The 20,287-nt window shown below is 41.6% G+C and overlaps 3 protein-coding genes across 3 annotated transcripts; 1 reads left to right on the forward strand and 2 right to left on the reverse strand.

Annotated features, from left to right (window-relative positions):
* The first annotated feature begins 3,229 nt into the window (after positions 1–3,229).
* LOC117988309 (cuticle protein 16.5-like) lies at positions 3,230–4,169 on the forward strand. Its single transcript, XM_034975443.2, has one exon. It carries the CDS (start codon positions 3,323–3,325, stop codon positions 4,082–4,084), a length of 762 nt encoding a protein of 253 aa, XP_034831334.1. The 5' UTR covers positions 3,230–3,322; the 3' UTR covers positions 4,085–4,169.
* A 2,386-nt stretch (positions 4,170–6,555) lies between these two features.
* On the reverse strand, positions 6,556–7,710 carry LOC117988532 (calphotin-like). Its single transcript, XM_034975682.2, has one exon. It carries the CDS (start codon positions 7,658–7,660, stop codon positions 6,596–6,598), a length of 1,065 nt encoding a protein of 354 aa, XP_034831573.1. The 5' UTR covers positions 7,661–7,710; the 3' UTR covers positions 6,556–6,595.
* A 746-nt stretch (positions 7,711–8,456) lies between these two features.
* On the reverse strand, positions 8,457–9,320 carry LOC117988310 (cuticle protein 16.5-like). The gene has a single exon (XM_034975444.2). It carries the CDS (start codon positions 9,234–9,236, stop codon positions 8,505–8,507), a length of 732 nt encoding a protein of 243 aa, XP_034831335.1. The 5' UTR covers positions 9,237–9,320; the 3' UTR covers positions 8,457–8,504.
* Positions 9,321–20,287: the final 10,967 nt, after the last annotated feature.

Below are 20,287 nucleotides of genomic sequence, written 5' to 3' on the forward strand. Positions count from 1 at the left end.
GTAGGATAAAGGCATGCTATCCTGCTGGAACCGTTTGTTTCCACGCGATAAAAAGTAGCTTATATTATCACTCTACAAGTCTTTAACTATAACCACCCAAAAAATCCTGTTGATCCGTTGTACCGTTGCAACGTGATTGAAGGACCAACTAACAAAAAAATATACTCTCGCACTTTTAATATAGGTAGGGAATAAGTACCTATATAGCAATATGTCCGCTTCTATGAAGATTGATTGATTTTAGCTAAATCACTATCTAAACATAATATTTACACAGATAAACTAGTGTAACTTAATTTCGACAGATTTGGGTGCTTAAAAGTACCTAAGCAATTCGAAGTAAAATCGCGAGCAAGATGCCAGGGCCGTCATTGCTTGTTTTCTGAGAAACAAAATGTGTGGGGTAGAGTAGAGTTAATAAAATATACAGTACGCCGCCGAAAGTAATGTACATCGGCCTTTAGAATGACATTTCGGCTTTGTAGAACTTTGTCTCTCTTGGTCATTCATACCATTACCTATATATGACGTTTTGTCGATCTCAACGACAGGGACAACGCTCTACAAATTTGCTATGTCCTTCTAAAGGTCGATGTACATTACTTTTGTCCGCGTACTGTATGTGTATTTATAGCTTACGAATATTATCTACCTGCTAGCTTGTGTCGATGGCCAATATTCACCATATACTTAGTACCTACGTTAGGCGTACGGATAAAGCCGGACATAGGTAGGCTTTTTGATTGCGTGTCCGGCCAAAATAAATGGTGTCCGGCTTGTCCGGCTTTTGTTAGGCTTTTTACATTTCGCAAACGAGCGTTTCCGAGCGCAGGCGAGTCGACTGTCGGTCGCTCCTGCGGACGGCAGTGCCGCCTGATAACACGATTTATGACAATACGCTTGATTTTACATACAATTTTTTTGTCGTACTTATTAATACTAAGACACAAAATCCTCAACAATGTAGGGTGTCCGGTCTTTCTACCCAAATGTCCGGCCAAACTGGCTTGTCTGTCCGGCTATTAGGTTTGGCGACCTGGCAACCCTACCTACGTAAATCATTACAAGCCTTGGACTAGGTTAGATCGTCCAAGTTACAAGCTTTCCTTAAACTCTGAGTGCTGCTTTTTTTATTTATGTTTATTGTTTGTGTTACAGAATATTGTTCATAGAATGACGACTCCCGTCGGCGCTACATGCCACCAGACGTTTTATAAAGCTCGCAATAGAATAACATAGGGGCATATTACTCAGGAAACATACACACATCACTTCCCATCAGGTGTGATCGAGGTCAAGCCAAATTAAAAAAAAAAATTAAATTTTGCGCCTAATTTAAAAAAAACATAAAAATCAGCACTCAGACTTTAAGTAAAGTGAGTAATGTTTTTACGTACCCTTAATAGCTGATATCTTCAAATTGGCCGTCGCGTCGGCACAAACTAGCCGAAATGAATTTCTCACAAAATAAGTAACTCTGGCGGTCCTAGGATCGAATCAGGCGTAGGCAATAAACACTAGGTTGTGTAACTGAACGCGCGGCGGCTGGTAGCATTAAACCAGTTCTTAGAAACAACCGAGCTGATCTTTTATCACACCCACCCTTTCATATCCGCAACGTGTTGACTGTTGCCATGAAACAATACAAAACAACGCAAATAAAATCAAATTAGGTATCTACTAATCTATAGGGTTGTTGTTGTCTGAATTAAGGAACAAGCAGGATTTATATTTTACTAGCTTATTCCAGCGACTTCAAACCCCTATTTCGTAAAAGGAAAAGTGAAGAAAGGATTTTTGAAAATTCAATACCTAAGGGTACGCCCTTAGGTATTGAATTTTCAAAAATCCTTTCTTAGCGGATATCTACGTCATAAGCGCTATTTTCATGTCAAATTTCAGCCTGATCTGTCCAGTAGTTTGAACTGTACGTTGATAGATCAGTCAGTCAGTCAGCTTTTCCTTTTAAATATATAGATTTATCATCAAACCATCGCTGGCCCACAGCTGAGCATGGGCCTCCTCATAGTCAACCACGCTGACCAAGTACGGATTGGCAGACTTTACACACCTGTGTGAAAATTATGGAGAACTCTCAAGTATGCAGGTTTTTTTCCTTCACCGTGAAAGTAAATGATATTCAATTGCTTAAAACGCCTATGTGTGGAAAAATTAAGGTGCGTGCCCGAAATCGAACCCCTAACCCTCCGAATAGGAAGTCAGCTCGCTTTTAAACCTGTATGTTCTATTTATGAGTATAAAGCTATCCAAGTAGGTATGATACTGGCGATCATACTTGCTATTTGTAGCAATCCGCAATTTTTTTTCTTCGGAATGTATAGGTTCAGTTGGAACCTATACATTCAGAAGATAAATCTATGCACTATCAACCTAATACATAGTGCATAAATCATAGAAGTCGTTGCTGCCAATGAAAAGTTAAAAATCGAACCTGTTTAATTTTGGTTTCAATATTAAATTCAGCTGCTAACAATAAAAGCTCTCCAAAGCTCTTCATATCCACTACGTAGGTACTTGAAACTGTTGAAAATGATTCTACATGCTTAAGTTTTTGATAATACGACGCGCTATCACGAATCTAACAGAAAAAGTTAGACTATCCTACCTACTTAATTTGTGTAATTATTCTTTTAATATTGAAGGTACTCTGGCCGGGTTGTGGTCGAGCAGCGAGCTTAAAACATGCCGATTGCCGGTCAATACTTTTCTTTGTTTAAACCGTGGCTAGTTGCTTAAACTAGGCTGCCTTTCTACTCACATTCTACAAATGTACCTACCATTGAATGAATTATAGGATACCTATGGACAGAACCTGAATTTTGAACAACTGTGCAACTTAAAACGTTTTGAAATCATTTAATCGTTTATTCCGTAGTGTCTAATACCTATTGTGCCTGTAGTTAATTACGTGCACTTGCAGAAAATATAAAACTCAAATTACGTTTACCTACGTCTTTTGCGGCGTGCTTTTAAAATATAAGTAAATAAAATACTGCAAAGTCGTCGCCGCGGTTAGCTAGCCGATGCTATCGCTGCAGAGGTAATACTCACATGCGTTGCGCACTACATACTATGACCACGAAATTCTTTCGTTATGACCGCCACAACTCCGAGGTCAAACATTTTATTGACACCTGACATTGTTCTAGCATTACCCCGACCAATTACCCACTGAATTTGCCTTACTTTTTAATTATATCCGTTCGGTATAAATATGGTGGAGTGCGGGTCGAAATTATCAGTCGGCCGTGCTCGGTTTGAAGTGATCTAGTTCGTCAGACAAACACAGACCACGTTCACAATGAAATCGCTGGTGGTGTTCTTCGCTCTCGCCGCCGTGGCTTGCGGCTCCATCATCCCTCTGGCGCAGCCCGCGCACCACCCGGCCATCGTGCTGGACCCTCACGGCCGCCCCCTGGACACCGCGGAGGTCATCAACGCCCGTGCCATCCACCTCCAAGCTAAAGCTTTGGAACCTGCCCACCTCGGACACGCCGCTGTCGCCGTCGCTCCCATCGCGCACTCCGCCGTGTACGCCGCCCCCGCCGTGTACGCCGCCCCCGCTGTGTACGCCGCCCCCGCTGCCGCCGTGTCCCACCAGTCCCGCGTGGATGTGCGCACCAGCCCCGCTGTCGTATCTCACGCCGCTGCCGTCGTGCCCTCCGTCTCCGTCTGGGGAGCTCACGCCGCCGGTCCCTTGTTGGGCCACTCCGGTCTCGGACTCGCTGGTGCCGGACACTACCTCCACAAGCGTTCCCTGGGCTACGCTTGGTCCGCTCCCCTCATCGCTCCTTCCGCGGTCTCCCATCAATCCCGTGTTGATGTAGTGTCCAGCCCCGCTGTGGTGTCGCACGCCGTGGCCGCCCCCGTGCTCGCGCACGCCGCTCCCCTGGTCGCTCACGTGGCCCCCGCTGCGGTGTCGCATCAGTCCCGCGTCGATGTCCGCACCAGCCCCGCCATCTCCTACATTGCCGCCGCCCCCGTGGCGCACAGCTACCTCGCCGCCGCTCCCCTCGTCCATTCCGCTCCCTTGGGACATGGATATGGTCTCCATGGTTGGTAAAGGGCTGATCTGACGAATTCATATAAAATGCAAAATTTAAAATAATAAAAAAATATTTAATTTAAAATAAATAAAGTAAATTAAAAAATAATCATAATAATTTCATTTTCTACACCACCTCAAACTTGTGTACTTAGCTCAAGTCCATTGAATATGGTCAAAAATATTCACCATATGTTTCACCTATATGCTTAGTTATTTAAATACTAATACCTGTAATTTAACTAACTAGGAACATATCGAGCATCAAGAAAGCGCATCCAATCGCACCTATATTATTCGTAGACCGACGCTTACATTCTGCCTATATTCATACTTTGTTAAAGTTATTTTGTTCATGGTGTTTGAAAGTGTTGACGGTAAATTTTAGCAGATTAATGCACATAACAGAGTGACCTACAATAATATGACATTTAAAGGCCTGGTCAGACACAAAATGCAATAGCTTGCGGTATTGTGGCTCCTACAAATGTAATTTAGTACGCGACAGATTGAAATGGCAATCGGGGAGGGAACCCTGGTGCGGGCAGGCGCGGGCGACGTGTGGGTGTGCAGGATGTTCCCCGCCCTATGCTCTGACTACCATCTCAAACTGTCGCGGACTAGACCTATACAAGGAACTGTGCGAAGGCGATCATTCTGGAGAGTCCACGTAGGAGCCGCACTGTTCCCGTCACCATCGCACTCCGCAGGTCAACGTATTTCATACGGTGCGGACAATTCTGTTCTAAACTAAACTAAACTGACAGGTCTAAATATATTGCTATCACTTTCATAATGCTCTCTGCAGAAGAGGATGGCATTAGATTTAGGCTTGTCAATTTAGTTTAGAGATTGCGCACAACAGAATCAGCCACAGTAGGTACCTTTTTACAAATTAGGTATAGCTCAGCCGCTGTATTTGTGCCGCCACGCTGCAGCTGCGTTCAGGCCTTTACCTATAATAATCTGTGTAAGATCTGTCCCTGTAATAGGGAATGTAAAATATTTACCTTCTAAGCAAGAACTTGGCAATGATTCATCAACAGGATGCCAATTGAAGTAAAATGTCTTTAGTAGTATAGAATAGATAACTATAGTCCGCGACAGGTCGACATGGCAATCGGGAAGGAAACGCCCCGCATACCCGCACATCCCCCGCGCTAACCCGATGCGGGCGAGCGCGGGTCACGTGCGAGTCTGCGGGGCGTCCCCCGCTTCATACCCCGATTGCTATCTCAACCTGTCGCGTCTTATACGTACTCAATAAGTTCGTAGATAGAGAAATAAGTAGGTAGGTACTTAGCTTATTTTCAACGCGATACGTACATCATCATGATCAACCCATTGCCGGCTCACTACAGAGCACGGGTCTCCTCTCAGACTGAGAAGGGTTTTGGCCATAGTCTACCACGCTGGCCATGCTTATTTTCAAGGCGATACGTACGCTGAGAAAATATGTATTAGATTTTCACCGCATGTCATTATCACCTACCACCAGGTGAGATTGCAGTCAAGGGTTAAACTTGCATCTGCATTTTTAAAAAAAGTGTCTAAAAAGAAAAAACGTAATAGTTTATGTATGGTCGAAGTATATGAGTTTTTTTATTACTAGAGACCGGATTATATGCATTTGCATATTCGCATATGCATTTTCCAAACGTTTCTCGAAATTACACCCCTAAGGGGGTTAAATGGTGGTTGGTATGAAATGGTATGAAATATGATAGTCCTATGTTTTTGAAGTTACAGACGTAAAAAACGGGATTTAGATTATTAGTTTGAAATAATAAAAACCTGTAAGTAAGTAGGTATAGGTTATTTTGAAAAATTCACCCGGGTAAAAAATGGGATGAAAGTTTGTAGGATCTGAAAATTGGCATTTAGGTATTCTGGGTTAAATACTCTGAGCTAAAACCAGAAATTTTACGCGGGCGAAGTCTTGGGCAACTGCTTGTATGCTAGTATCATAATATATTTTCCTTTTAGTTCTACGCCTGACCTTTTCCATTGAGTTATTATAAGGCTATGAAATTAATTTATTCTGCAAAATAGTTTCCCACATTACGCAGTTTACACAATCGTTGCGGAAATCGTATCTATAGTGACGGCGGCGGTTGCCACGGCCAGGAATTCATTTCTCTACTTAAACTGTTATGATTCTTCTAATGGTCAAGTAGTGGTAGGTACATTTTATAATACACGCTTTGTGTATAAATATAAGTAGGTACGTTCATATTATCCTACAATTTTGAAATTTTCCAATTTGTAGTGTACCCATAGTCTAAACCTACATATTATATAATTAATAATACTTACTTCCACCTAGTGGGGGGTCTTCCAACGCTGCGTCTTCCGGTGCGAGGTCACATCTTGTTGATAATTATTTAGAGAAAAGTTTTAAATTTTTTTCAAAAATATTTTGAAAATAAATGATAATCATTTCTTGGGATAGAAATAAAATATTGAAATTATTGTTAAATTTTCATAATTTATTTATTTTTCTAAATGTCTATTCGTCAGATCGGCTCTTTACCAACCATGGAGACCATGTCCCAAGGGAGCGGCATGGACGAGGGGAGCGGCGGCGAGGTAGCTGTGCGCCACGGGGGCGGCGGCGACGACGGAGATGGCGGGGCTGGTGCGGACATCAACGCGGGACTGATGCGACACCGCGGCGGGGGCCACGTGCGCGACCAGGGGAGCGGCGTGTGCGAGCACGGGGGCGGCCACGGCGTGCGACACCACAGCGGGGCTGGACACTACATCAACACGGGATTGATGAGAGACCGCGGAGGGAGCGATGAGGGGAGCGGACCAAGCATAGCCCAGGGAACGCTTGTGGAGGTAGTGTCCGGCACCAGCGAGTCCGAGACCGGAGTGGCCCAACAAGGGACCGGCGGCGTGAGCTCCCCAGACGGAGACGGAGGGCACGACGGCAGCGGCGTGAGATACGACAGCGGGGCTGGTGCGCACATCCACGCGGGACTGGTGGGACACTGCGGCGGGGCCGACTTGTGCGACCAGGGGAGTGGCGTATGCGAGCACAGGGGCGGCCACGGCGTGCGACACCACAGCGGGGCTGGACACTACATCAACACGGGATTGATGAGAGACCGCAGAGGGAGCGATGAGGGGAGCGGACCAAGCGTAGCCCAGGGAACGCTTGTGGAGGTAGTGTCCGGCACCAGCGAGTCCGACACCGGAGTGGCCCAACAAGGGACCGGCGGCGTGAGCTCCCCAGACGGAGACGGAGGGCACGACGGCAGCGGCGTGAGATACGACAGCGGGGCTGGTGCGCACATCGACGCGGGACTGGTGGGACACGGCGGAAGCGGGGGCGGCGTACACAGCGGGGGCGGCGTACACGGTGGAGTGCGCGATGGGAGCTACGGCAACAGCGGCGTGTCCGAGGTGGGCAGGTTCCAGGGCTTTAGCTTGGAGGTGGATGGCACGGGCGTTGATGACCTCGGCGGTGTCCAGGGGGCGGCCGTGAGGGTCCAGCACGATGGCCGGGTGGTGCGCGGGCTGCGCCAGAGGGATGATGGAGCCGCAAGCCACGGCGGCGAGAGCGAAGAACACCACCAGCGATTTCATTGTGAACGTGGTCTGTGTTTGTCTGACGAACTAGATCACTTCAAACCGAGCACGGCCGACTGATGTTGGTTTATCGTTAGTAAGCGCTTTTTATACAATTAAGATTTTATTAATATTAGTCTTACAATTCAAATTAAGTGAGTGGGCAATGTCAAATGTTAAATGAAAGTAATCAACCTTGTTCATAATACCTTTTACTCCCTTAAGCAGGTAGGCAATGCTTGATACCCCATTCTTATCAATTTAATTTTATTAATATTTACTTCCGATAAGTAGGTATTTCTACTTTGGGAACGGTACACTTTGTTATCTTTGCACAGGATGGAATTTTTAAGTGTTAGTTGACATGTACTATTATAAATAGATGTATGGGTGATAATAATTACAACTAAATAGTAAACTGTGATAGTCTAGTGATTAGGACGTCCGCCTCCTAATCGTAGGTCGGGGGCTCGATCCCGGGCACGCTCCACAGATAACTTTTTCGGAGTTACGTATACCTACCGCTTGCTTTAACGGTGAAGGAAAATGTCATGAGGAAACCTGCAGGCCTGAGAGTTCTACATGATGTTCTCAAAGGTGTGTGAAGTCTGCCAATCCGTTTTTTGGCCAAAACCCTTCTACTTCTGAGAGTAGACTCGTGTTCTGCAGTGAGCCGACGATAGTTTAATCATGATAATGAATAATTATTAACATTAAACATGCAATATCGAAATAAAAATCATTATTAAATATTTATTATATTTTATTTATTCATTTCTTGGCTAACTTTCCAATTTAATGATCTTATGTTTGTTGGTCAGTATTTACATTTCAAAGCTAAAAAGTAAAACAATTTGGCATCTCATTTCCAGTATATGGAAGGAGAGTAAACTGAACGGGATTCAACAAAGGCAGGTCCAGATGCGACTACAGGTGCAGAAGCGTAGTATGTAGGCTGTACCACTTGTTCTGTGATAACACCAGGAGAGCTCTTGACATCCACACGGGACTGTTGGGACACAGCTGAGCCTCCAGCGTACACGGTGGGAGAGGAAGCATAGTACACGGAGGGAGCGTTGACAACAGTACTCAGTGGTTCAACATAAGTACGCGCGGCAACGACAGCTGGTGCGGACGCGACAACAGCCGGGGAAGTTTGTACATCTACACGCGACTGGTGAGACACAGCGGCGGGCACCACTTGAGAGGTGACCACGGCGGGCGAGCTCACGACTGTGCTCACGGGCTCAACGACGGTCCTTGCAGCGACAACCGCAGGAGCACTGGCAACCACAGCTGGGGATGATTTCACATCCACGCGAGATTGGTGGGATACGGCAGCGGGAGCGGCGTATACGGTATTGGCGGCGTACAGAGTGTTGGCGGCGTAAACCGAGGGGGAGGCGTAAACTGAAGGTGCAGCATAAACTGTAGGTGCACTGTATACAGCACGAGCTTCAAGTACGGGTTCGTATAGAGCAGCAGATGATCCGTACTCTAGGTATCCGATGGACCTCTTCTTCGCGACGCCTTCGTCCGAGGGAGCAGCAGCACAAACGGCGAAAGCCGCACATAACACCACCAGCGATCTCATTGTGAACGTGGTCTGTGTTAGAATTCTAATGAAGATCACTCCAAACCGTCACGGCTGACTGATGGCCATTTCTTGCTCGTCTTGCTATTTATACGAGAGCTTGTGATCGATTCATAAGTTGATTTAGATCATTATTGGGCGTGTAGGAACATTAAGTCGGCGTCCTTGTGTACTGTCGCCAAAATTGGTGGCTCTGAAAAGGTCGATCTTAAAGACTTGCACTATTTTTAAGTGACTGCTAATGGGCAATTGGCATTTTAAATCTATCAAGTAATAAAATCTATAATCGAAATCTACTTATAATCGAGAAGGAAGCAAAAACTATTAAGGATGTACTATGATCTAGTAACATTTACAGTGACAAAAAGTAGCATCCGGTACTGATGGAGCCAGTCTCAATTTATCAATCAGTTTATTTATTGTATTGTATAATTGACTCATAGTACTTACAAATAATTTGCATAGCAAGTTTTAGACATGAACATTGAACATGTTTTCCTTGTTAGCTATGCCTGTACCACAGAGGGGGTGTTCTGTGACCTGTACTGACTGTGCTATGGTAGGTAGGTACCTACTATTCAGTACTTGCTAAATTCAGTTGATGTGAAGCAGAATAACTCGTAGGTACTTAGGTACTTACTGAAACGTTAATTTCTGCGTCGGTCTAATGAAACATTATATTAAACAGTTACTTTGGTTACCTTCTATCTCTATTCTCTAGTCCGTGGTTACTTTGATAAAGGTTACTTACTTATTATTTTTCAAAATCATAACCTTTTGATACCGGTTTTAAAAAGTTAAAGTGAGTTGATTAAAGCCAAATTAAGCAGTACCTATGAGTTTTATTCGTTTATTTAGTCGCCCTTTGTTTTTTAAGTGTATCCTGTATACTCTTTGTAATTTTGTTAACAACTAGCTGACCCGCCCCAGCTTCGCTCGGGTGGAATTTAGGCAATCGGCTTTGTGGTAGAATTTTCAAAAATCCTGAAATAGGTACCTACCTACATATTTTTTCTTTTGTAACCGAAAACCCAAATATCAATTTTCATTGAAATCTTTAAAAATGATAGACTTTCATACAAACTTCCATCCCCCATTTACCCTGATGCCCGCGACTTCGTCCGCGTAGACTTAGGGCTTTAAAAATTCCGTGGGTAGTCTGATTTTCCTGTATAAAAGTAGCCTATGCCACTCTCCAGGTCTTTACCTATATCCTTGCAAAAAATCACGTCTATCCGTTGCACCCCTCGCGCTTCTCTACCCGCCTTCTCCACCTGTTTCGCTGGCAAGTAAATAAACCGATTTCAAAGCCCAATGCAAATAGGAATGCAGTTAAGTAATAGGACATGGAAGCACGTGGCATCGCGTTGGTTTAGTCATTCCTTTCTAACCGACTGTAGGCCAGTTTTTAAATCACCACGATATTGCAGGGCAGGCAGTATTGTATGTAACGAATTCGCCTGCAATGTAAAATGTTACATTACAGGTGAATGCACCCGGTGAAGGAGCAGCTTTATTCTCAGCTGTTCTATGAGCTGAATCTATAGTCCACGACAGGTCGAGATGGCAATCGGTGTATGAGGCGGGGGACGCCTCGCACGGCGCACAACCGCACGTCACCTATAAATTATCTCTGCTTGCACTCACCCGCACCGGGTTAGTACGGGGGCTGTGCTGGTGTGCGGGGTGTTCCCTCCTCGATTGCCATCTCGACCTATCGCGTACGATAAGAATGAGTCATTGGAAAACATAAAATACTGCCATCTGTGCTGTACAGGCAAAACTAAATGGTCAGTTTCAAGTCAACTGGTTTCAATGCCACAAGACCATTGAACTATGCCAACTACGTTTCACTCGGTCTCAACTGACCCTGTGTGTGTGATAGTTTAGTTGGTACTCGTAGATAACACGTATTCTCGTTTTAATGCCGTAAGATTTAAATAGAGGCCAGTGTACCTATATTTTTATTGAAGCTTCCACGTAATAGGTATAAAGACTAAAGTTTACAAACAGTTTAGTTATATTATTAAATAATATAACTTGTTATAATATAAATTTTATTAAAATCTGGCATAAGTCATAACAACTTATTTTATTAATGTAGAAGGAATCTTCAGCAGCTAATGCCGGGCATGGAACTAGAAATCAGTCTAGCTCTATGCTAGCTCTACTATAATACTACTCTATGGCTCTACTTGCCTACAGACTAGTCTACTAGCATGCCGGGCATGCGCTGCAGGGCGATTCTTGTGCCACCTATTGTAGATTGATGGTATTATGTCAGAAACCTTCAAGCTAGTGCCGACAACTGTACTACTACTATGTTTCTACTACATGTAGATTGTAGACAGACAACAAACATTTTTTAAATTAGAAGTAGCTGTATATAAAAAGCAAAGAATTTCTAAGTACCTACTACTTCGTAAAAAGAGATGGAGCTTATCTTGATATACATAGGTTGTCTTGTCTTGTAGGGAGTTTCACACGCCACGGCCTTGCGCCGCCTGATTCCAGTGGCTCCGTGCGACTCGTTTGATGTTGTCTAATGTCTACCTGCCCATTGCCACTTCAGCTTCGCTACCCGCTGTGCTATAGGTTTCAGTTTACAGGATTCTGAACTATTTGTCGAAGACTCGAGCATGTCGCAGTAGAGCTAAAAGCTTTTAATACCAAAAGTGTCTAATTTTGTCACTAGGTTACAGTTTACTTTCATCACGTGCACACATTAAGAAATGATTTTGTCACAGTTTTTCGAAGTTCTACTTCCAAGGGGGTTAGATAGAGGATGAAAGTTTGTATGAAAGTCCGTCGTTTTTCAATTATACCCTAAAAATTGGTATTTCGGCTTTCGGTTAAAACTAAGAAATACGTAAGTACCTATAAGTACGTACGGAAGTACCTATTACCAAGATTTTGGAAATTTCACCCCATCGCTGGCCCACTACTGAGCCTCAGTATCAGTTTCCTCTCAGAATGACATGTGGTTTTGCCTACAGTCCACTACGCTGACCAAGTAGGTATGGATCGATAGACTTTAAACACCTTTTAGAACATTATGGAGAACTGTCAAGTACGATTTCAGTAAACCTGCATGGTTTACTGAAATCGTCCTCACCGATGTTCACTCGAACGAAGCCAAGGCGGGTCAGCTAGTTACATTAATACATTCGAAATAATGAAATTGCGTGTCCAATGCTAGCTAGCTATGATTGACGTAAAAACCAGAGTCCAGCCTGTACTTAACAGACCTTGACAGGAGCACAGGGAAGCCCAGCGTTACGCGGTTCAGCATTCAATCGACTAAAAGTAGGTCATCGAATAAACAAAGCCTACGGCAGTGCGTGGCGCTTCTTCAGTCTAAATAAATTTTTAATGTACTTACTTACTTATTAATTCTTAACGATTAGGTACGACTCGAAATTTAAATTGAAATAATGAAGTGGTAACCACTTGGTGGACGGACGACATCAGACGAGTCGCAGGGAGCCGCTGGATTCAGGCGGCGCAAGACCGTTGTGTGTGGAAGTCCCTACAAGAGACTTATGTCCAGCAGTGGACGTCTATCGGTTGATGACGATAATGATGATGACTTAAATGGTGTTTCAAAAAATCTATCTGAAAAAACATAGGTTGACTTAGAGCCGATTTTTAATCTATTTATATAAAAGGATAAGCTGACTGACTGACTAACTGATCTATAAACGTACAGCTCAAACTGCTGGATGGATCGAGCTGAAATTTGACATGACGTAGACATCCGCCAAGAAATGATTTTTGAAAATTCAACGCCTAAGGGCGTAAATAAGGGGTTTGAAATGTATGTAGTGCACGCGGACGAAGTCGCAGGCATAAGCTAGTCGTTATATAATAAATAACTTAACTATTGAGTACAAAATTTGCCAGATTTGATGATAGTTCTTAAGAACGTGACCTAAAAAGAATTATTTTTTAGAAATAAGTCATTGTAACTTGTAGGTACAATTTTTATTTTATTGTATTAGAAATTAGAGTAATAATTTACTTAAATATTTCCTTTGGTGTACAGTAAAAAAAATAACTATTATAACTTGTAACTTTTACTTCATAGACGGTATTGTGGCATGGTCTAGCTCATTCGCCTCTCACTCCTCTACCTCTCATTGAGTAGCTATGTACCAAATTTTTCAAAACGTTCCTATTTGGTTTTGGCATTTTAATATTATCTTAAAACATAATTTAGGCTACTATTGAGACACCAAAAGATCTAGGTACCTACCTAGGCAAAGAAACTATTAAAATTACACATTATAACAGTATTTCAAAAGTTTAAGTACATAATAAAAAATACAAACAACTCTACAGTTTTCATTACTCCAATACGAGTAAGGCTCCTATGGCCTCCGCCGCAAAGTTGCAATAGGCGTTCGGAAAACCCGCGTTCAAATTACAACATTAATTTCCCAGTAATTTGGCAAAAAATACTTGTATTTTATGCATAGACATACTATGCTATCCATATAGCATACAGTTTATTCTATTATTATAAATGGAATAATTTAGAAGTTTTGTATAGGTATGCATATTCATCCAACCTTCTGTTTATCTATTAATAGTTTTTCCTGCGACTTGGTTTGCATGATTTACACTTGACAGACTCTAGTAATCGAAAATAATGTAGCTATCTATGGGTGAATGAATTTCCGGAATCGGATCATTAGTTCCGGAGATTACCCCCTACCTACAAAGACATTTTATGGCGGCAGAAAGTAATGTAGAATCGCTCTACAAATCTGCTATCTCCTTCCTTTAGAAAGAGATAGTAGATTTGTAGAGCGTTGTGTCTGTCGTTGAGACCGACAAAACGTCAGATAGGTATAAGTGACAGAGACAACGCTCTACAAAGCCGAAATGTCATTCTAAAGGCCGCGATGTACATTACTTTCTGTCGCGTACCTTGGGAACCTATTCCACACTAATATTATATTATAGTGTGGAATAGGTTCCCAAGAGTAACGAGTTTTATTAAAGTAATTAATCTCCACTTAAGTTAATTTAAACTATAAAGACTGATTTATAAAATTACATACCTCCTTAGTACCTTATACCTACTCAGGGTTAATTAAAATATGAAGAGGTATGTAAAAACTTCACTAAGATAAAACAAATGCAGTTTTTATAATTTTCTACATATATCTTGCACCCAAATGAGCGCAAGTTGTGTTTTGCTCAGAGAGGTGATCTTGAGATCATCGGCACTGGTTATGTAACTACCGCTACCGCGGTCACTAGTAGAACGTTAGAGGCAGCGCAGACGGGCCAAGTGGCGTCGTAGCGCTTAATGGCCAGTTCAGATGAAGTGAAATAGAGCTGAGTTTTTTGATAAAAACTCAGTTTTCTGAGTGTTGGCAATATAGTTCCAATTGGTAAGTACACAACACATGGAGGAAATCCAAAGGACGCGCGGCGCGCTTTGTCGAGCCACTGCAGGCGATACGTGACATACCACCGCGCGCCGTCTTTATGATTGCCGTTGCCAAGTAGGTTAGTAGGTAGTAGTTAAATAAAGGTTAATTTGAGTTGTCATCAAGAAAGACGTTGCACTTCCTCTCCACTCCACCCTGCTATACCAGCAGGGTTGTGCCTAATTCGAGAACAATTGAAATTCATGTTTATTTAATGTTGCATTTTGCACAAGGCTAAAATTCTGTCAAACGGTCACAGCCTGGTTAAAAAGATCCGGCGCGAACCTGCTGAAGTCGGGGGGCAACCACTCTTGACGGTAGAGTAGGTATATATATTTTTTCCAATAAAATTTTACAGACCTACTTATTACTGCTGTATGCACAAGTAGATCAAAATGGTATGAAATAAGGTGCTTCGCCGTTACTCAGTAGCTATTTTTCTGAGACCAGAAACTGCAGCTCTTAAACTTACCCTACTCTGCCCATCGGCGCTGACCCTTATATGCAGTTTTTTATTCCCACAACAACATCTATCAGCGCATTGTGATGTATCAATCACGACTTAAGGTTATTAAACTTGTATAGGTACTTAGATTAAAATCAAACGAATGTGAGTCAGAATAAAATCATTTTTATTGAAGTAACATTAGTTTATTAAGCGCTGAAAAGTAGGTACTTCACCTACCTATGGTCTCCCAGTCTACACAACGCACAATATTATGATGAATTACTTTTAGGTACCTATGTACATTTATTTTTAGGGTTCCGTACCTCAAAAGGAAAAACGGAACCCTTATAGGATCACTTTGTTATCTGTCTGCCTGTCTGTCTGTCTGTCTGTTTGTCTGTCTGTCTGTCTGTCCGTCTGTCTGTCAAGAAACCTACAGGGTACTTCCCGTTGACCTAGAATCATGAAATTTGGCAGGTAGGTAGATCTTATAGTTGACATTTGGGGAAAAATCTGAAAACCGTGAATTTAGGGTTAGATCATACAAAAAAAAATTAAATTGTCAGAGGCGTCTTTACCTATGGTGCAGGGTGTGCGGCGCACACGGGCTCCGGGTCTAAGGGGGCGCCGAGCGCCCTCTAATGCGTCACCTCCAAAGATGCGGCGATGCCGGCGCTCCCAAAGACCCTGCGCTCGTGTTATGGCCAATGCCGTCATCATTTAAAATCATCATTTAAAATTGCACCATTTGCATCCGAATTTCCGTTTGAAAATATAACTGTTAATATTCCATTTTGACCCTGCTCCTACTAGACTAGAGGGCGCCAGGGTACTGGTTGCACACGGGCGCCACAAGGGCTAGAGATGCCTCTGTAAATTGTGGTCATGAACTAATAATTAGTATTTTCTACTTTCGAAGTGAGATAACTATATCAAGTGTGGTATCATATGAAAGGTCTTCACTTGAACATTCTAAAACTGATTTTTATTTATTTTTATGCATCATAGTTTTTGAATTATCGTGCAAAATGTCGAAAAAATACGACTGTAGTACGGAACCCTCATTGCGCGAGCCGACTCGCACTTGGCCGGTTTTTTTAATAGGAAATAAGTTTATTGCAGAAAAAAGTCACACAAAATACAAACAAATACAAAGTAAGTATAAAGGTTACAATAACTAATACTTATATGCATAAAGAACAAAACTGCATACCTAAGTAGGTAGGTAGGTATAATCGCCCAACATATTTGTCTATTGATATTAAATTTCCTTACCATGCAATCCGACGTCAAATTATTTAAAAATCATAAACTTCTTATTATAAACTATATGATGCCCGCGACTTTGTTTGCGTGAATTTGGGTTTTTAAGGTTTTTAACAATCCGTGGGATTTTTTTTTCTCAAATTTTCTTTTTCTTTATCATTGAAAAGTAGCTAATATACTTTCTCGGGATGCAAGCTATCTCTATATCAAATTTCATCAAAATCGGTTAAACGGATGGGCCGTGAAAAGCTAGCAGACAGACAGACAAATAGACAGACGGACAGACAGACATACTTTCGCATTTATAATATTAGTATGGATTGTTCTTACACATTTTTGGGTACGAGTTGTTATCCATGCAAATAAATATACTTACTTGATTTATAAATACGAATTTTATTTTCCAAAAAAATAACAATGTAAGGAAACCACATACTGTAGGTATGCCTTAATGATGTTAGGACATAGAAATATTATCAACTTACGCAGAAAGCGTATCGTCAAAGAAAGCTATTACCTATACTTACTTCTATATGTGAGTAGACCATTGTGTACAATATGTAGTCGTTGGTGAGGTAACTAGCTCTAATGGGCAGATTACACCTACCGAGTACAGTGGCGAGTCAGTGTCCTCGGCCGAGTACTCGGTTGGTATAAACACTTTAACGAGTGCAATTTCTCAGCCACAGCACTGTCTCGGCCGAGTGACATTTTACTGTCTCGCTTCACTACTCGGTAGGTGTAATCTGCCCATAAATACCTACATAATATTATGAAAAATATTCAACATTTAGATACTTCTATACTATATGTATGTATACACCACATAATATAAATAACTACAAAAATGTGCCCGTCTGTCTGCTACTTTCGTCTGTTAGGTACCTACCTCGTCTTAGGAGCTGAATAGGTAAACGTAACGTATTTTGACGAAAGGCACAGAGATCGCTTGCTTGAGATACAAGCAATATCGTTATAAATGTTCTCAAAGGATTAATTATTCATATCAATCCCAATTCAATAATGCTCTCTTTTTAGGGTTCCGTATCTCCAGAGAAAAAAGGAACCCTCATAGGATCACTTCGTTGTCTGTCTGTCTGTTGTGTCTGTCAAGACCCGTCAAGGGAATCAAAACCTATAGAATACTTCCCGTTGACCTAGTAGAAGAAATTTTGTAGGTAGCAATGTCTTATGGTACAAAAAAAGAGAAAATCCAAAAAATGGGAAGTTGTGGTTAAGTACATCACAAAAAAGTGTTATTTCTTGTACAGAACCCTTCGTATCCTAGTCTGGCTCGCATTTGACCGGTTTTATATACGTAAATAGTCATAATATAATTTAATTCTAGATTCAATAGGTTATGAGCCTTAACTTATGTAGGTTCGTATGGAATATGAATGACTGCATTTCCAGTCAGGTCAGCTGATTTTATGGGCGCAAATCGAGTCACAAAATCGACCAAATCGATCAAGCGTTGTGCGTTTATTTTATTATCAAGCATTTGCACAATATATCTTTCAATAAAGGCGAGTGCACAATAGAATACATAAGTAGAGCAAAAAAAATACACCTATTACATACTTAGCTCTACCCTGGAATCGAAGGTTACAAATTTTTTTGTTTCACTCATAGGTACAAAAAAAATTTAGGTACTAAAACCGTGCAGACGGCGTCATGCACGCCAAGGACACATCCTGGCCCTGGTCTATGAAAACTTCACGATTTTCTATAAGTCCTTATAAGACTTTCCATAGGGCATAGGTACCTACGTCTGACCTCGACCTGTCTTAGAAATGTTTTTAACGAATGATGGTTCCAGCGATGCGGCATTCGCGGATGGTACGAATAGTTTTCATGTATTACGAGATGTATGATGCGTCGTCGTCAGCAGTTCATAACTTCATACCTATTTATTTTGTTCAGTGAATATAATATCATCTCTGCACAAATGCATCGACGAAATTTAAAAAGCCATTCACGAATCGTACGTTGTGCAATATTGTACTGTCAAGACGACGCTTGAAGCCGTTACCGTGTGGTATAGAGTCGTAACGTAAACACCCTAAATCGAACCGTTACACGAGAGAGGTCATCAAAACAACGTTGCATAAGACCAAATAGTCTGCAAGGCAATAAGTCTATAATAAGTACCCGCCCTAAGTCTTCGAAGCCGTACGTACAATGCGGCAAGTCATAGAAATGGTTCAGCGAACTCTTGCGCAAGCTGCTAGCGTCAGATTGTTGCGGTGGCGGCACACAAGTCCGGTTTATACTGCAATGGAAAGCCCCTCTTGTGCAAACGCAATGCCCAAAACAAATCCTGCTAAAGAGCCTTGAAAAAATGTGTCAGATGAGTAGTACAAGCTTATACGACGACGTGAAGTGATTCATAAACTTTTGCGCTAGTGAAGGCCTACAGATTTGCGAATAATTCATGGATTTATGATATAAGTTGGTCATACGAAACAAAAAAATAAAAAAGAATCCCCATTTTATTTATCTCATCTCGTCGTATTCCTCATTACTGAGGGTTATGGTCCCTTTCTATTCAGCACTTAATAATATGGTTTATAATAATATGGTGGATGCCCCCTTCCGCGTTTCTATTTATTATTTCTCTCTTTAAAAAAAAGGATATTAGCCAAGTTTATCATAATAACTAATATTCCCTTTTCCCCTTCATTATATAAAATTAATCACAATCCTAATCGTAATCCTACTCTTACATACTTAGCACTTACCATTGCTAAAATACCTATATGCTATTATTCATTATTATGAACACTGAATTCTAGTTATTAATTCTATATAGGTATAAGCAAAAAACTAATTTTGATGGGAAAATGTTATAAAACTAGTCTACAAATAGTACCTATAACTAAACAGGGCGAATAATTTATATATCACTAGACGAAGTCTACTTCATTATCTGGTTACTCAGGCCTAAATTAATTTATCTACTATGTGAATTGTGATACAAATTCCGCAGCCGTTACACAGAAGAAAACACATCACTGAAGATAAGTAAATAATAGTGGCGCACGCAATACGCGCGTTGAAGTCTTTTACACGGCAAAAGGAATGGCGGCATAAAAATGGCACGTGACATTGATATTTTATTCCAAAATCCTAGATAAAAAGAAAATCATATACTTATATATATCATATATGTATTTACATTTTTTTTTAAATATTATACTTAAGGTATAATTATTTCAATAGGTACTATCAGATATTTTAGGGGTTCTCTAAATTATCTGAATATATAAAAGGAATAGATGACTGATTGATTGACTAACTGGAATACAAGTTTCACCACTTTTCTAAGAAGAAGGAAAGGGAAAATCAAAAGAGGCCTTCACAGCATGTAGAGGGTTACCTAATACAAGAAGTGATCCAGGCGACCTGGGATTTTTGGGAACCTCATCTCCCGCGGCCGAAGCCGAAGCCGCGGCCGCGGCGCTCGGGCGAATCCTAAATCATAATTTTTGTTGTAGAAGTAAATAAAATTAGACTTAGACCCATCCTTATAGTAGATAGTAAATACGGAGATAGGTACTTGTAGAAGCGGATGAACGAAGTCGGTACGGAAATAGAACGCACATTCGTTAGGGCAGAAAACGCTGTTTCAATATTTTCAAGCAGCAGGTCTCGATGCTCGAAGCACAAAACATCCGAACTTAAAGTTCAGTCACCCATCCAGTTACCGATTTGGAACAACGTTGCAACATTTGCTATCAACTATGCTGCCGCCACAAGTCGATGCCACCATTTTTTACATAAACTATATCTTTCTATCTTATGATTTGATTAGATTGTTTTCTTTGCTTTTTATTTAACTTTATAAATATACTATTTATAAGAAAAGAAGAAGAAAGAAAGATTTAAAAATCAAG

This window comes from Maniola hyperantus, chromosome 14 (genome assembly GCF_902806685.2).
Source record: "Maniola hyperantus chromosome 14, iAphHyp1.2, whole genome shotgun sequence".
In the NCBI taxonomy this organism is placed as follows: Eukaryota; Metazoa; Arthropoda; class Insecta; order Lepidoptera; family Nymphalidae; genus Maniola; species Maniola hyperantus.

Bases quoted from the DNA above. Each gene is read 5' to 3' on its own strand.
- LOC117988532 (XM_034975682.2), bottom strand. From the start codon at position 7,660: ATGAAATCGCTGGTGGTGTTCTTCGCTCTCGCCGCCGTGGCTTGCGGC.
- LOC117988309 (XM_034975443.2), top strand. From the start codon at position 3,323: ATGAAATCGCTGGTGGTGTTCTTCGCTCTCGCCGCCGTGGCTTGCGGC.
- LOC117988310 (XM_034975444.2), bottom strand. From the start codon at position 9,236: ATGAGATCGCTGGTGGTGTTATGTGCGGCTTTCGCCGTTTGTGCTGCT.